This window comes from Octodon degus, unplaced genomic scaffold (assembly GCF_000260255.1).
Source record: "Octodon degus isolate 3935 unplaced genomic scaffold, OctDeg1.0 scaffold00225, whole genome shotgun sequence".
NCBI classification, from domain to species: Eukaryota; Metazoa; Chordata; class Mammalia; order Rodentia; family Octodontidae; genus Octodon; species Octodon degus.
In genome coordinates, this window is record NW_004524801.1 from 1,311,874 (window position 1) to 1,313,230 (window position 1,357).

Here is a 1,357-nt window from a genome sequence, read left to right on the forward strand (position 1 = left end):
CTCTTTTGCTGGGGACGGGGAAGAGGAATTCCAGGGAAGGGTGCAAATGACGGTGTCTTTTGACAAAGTGTCGGCCGGACCAGCGCGGTTTAAAGCCAGAGAACGCAAGAGCCTCAGTCCCCGCTGCTCTGTGCGTTCCCAAGCCAAGTTCGGGAGGCTGGAGTCCCCTTCTACCCCCCTCCCCGCACCCCACGGACCTGCAGTCCTCGTCTTTACAGAGCTCCTGAGCCCAGCGCCGGGCAGTCCTCGCTCCCTGGCGGACACCGGGCCACCCTCGCTCGCTAGATCGCGCGGCGCAGGCCGCTCACTTGGCGTCGGAGGTGAGGCGCGGCAGGGTGCCCGCGCCCATGGCCGACACGTGGTGGTGGGGCGGCGGCACCTGACACATGTTGCACGGGCAGGGCATGCCGCCCCAGTGCTGGAAGCCGCCACTGCCGCCACTGCCGCCGCCCCCGCCTCCCAAAGGGGTGGCTGCGGCCGCTGACGGCGACTTGAGCAGGCCGTGCGGAGGCCGGATGGAGCCCACAGACGACAGCCCTGAGCCCGGCAGCGAAGCGCTAGACACGGCGGCGGCGGCGGCGGCAGCGGCGGCGGCGGCGGCGGCGGGCGGCAGGATAGGGTGGTGAACGGCGGGATGGTGCGCGGCGTGAGCGGCTGCAGCCGGGTGCGTGGTGGCCGCGGGCAGCGGCGCCGAGTGCGCCAGGCCTCCGCAAGCCGAGGGGTGGAAGCCGGCGTGGTGGCCGCCGTAGATCTCGCTCACCAGTCGCTTCATCTCCTCCAGTGAGTTGGTGAGCATGAGGATGTAGTTGCGCGCCAGGAGCAGCGTGGCTATCTTGGAGAGCTTGCGCACCGACGGGCCGTGCGCGTAAGGCATGACCTCGCGCAGGCCGTCCATGGCGATGTTGAGGTCGTGCATGCGCTTTCGCTCACGGCTGTTGATCTTCAGGCGCAGCTGCTGCAACTCCGGCTCAGTCATCTGCTTCTTGTCCTTCTTGGTGGACGACGCGGCAGCCGCCGACGTGGACGATGAAGTGCTGGACGAGGACGATTTAAAGCCACCGCCACTGAGTTTGTCCCCAGGATGCGTGCCCGCCGCGCCCATGGCTCCACGCAGCTCGGCGCCCAGCTCCGGCGGACAGTCGCTAGGCGTGGATGAAGACACGGTGCCCCCCGTGAAGCCGCTGCCGCTACTTCCCTTGCTCCGGGCCGGCAGAAAAAGGTCATCAGGCTCTGGCGACGACGGGCGGCTGGACACCAGGCTGGCGTCCGAGTCCATGGCCCCGGGGAATAGTCGCAGGTTTGGTGGCAGGGTCTTTGCTCCCAGGGCCCTCACAGCTTCCAGAAGCGGGTGAGGGAG

At 68.4% G+C, this 1,357-nt stretch overlaps 1 protein-coding gene across 1 annotated transcript in view; it reads right to left on the reverse strand.

Moving 5' to 3' along the window:
- Positions 1-304: 304 nt before the first annotated feature.
- Positions 305-1,357, reverse strand: part of Olig2 (oligodendrocyte transcription factor 2) — a 1,955-nt gene continuing 902 nt past the window's right edge. Inside the window, exon 2 of the mRNA XM_012517872.2 lies at positions 305-1,335. Within this exon, the coding sequence (XP_012373326.1) occupies positions 305-1,276 (972 nt within the window). The 5' untranslated portion in view covers positions 1,277-1,335. The remainder of the gene's footprint in view (positions 1,336-1,357) is intronic.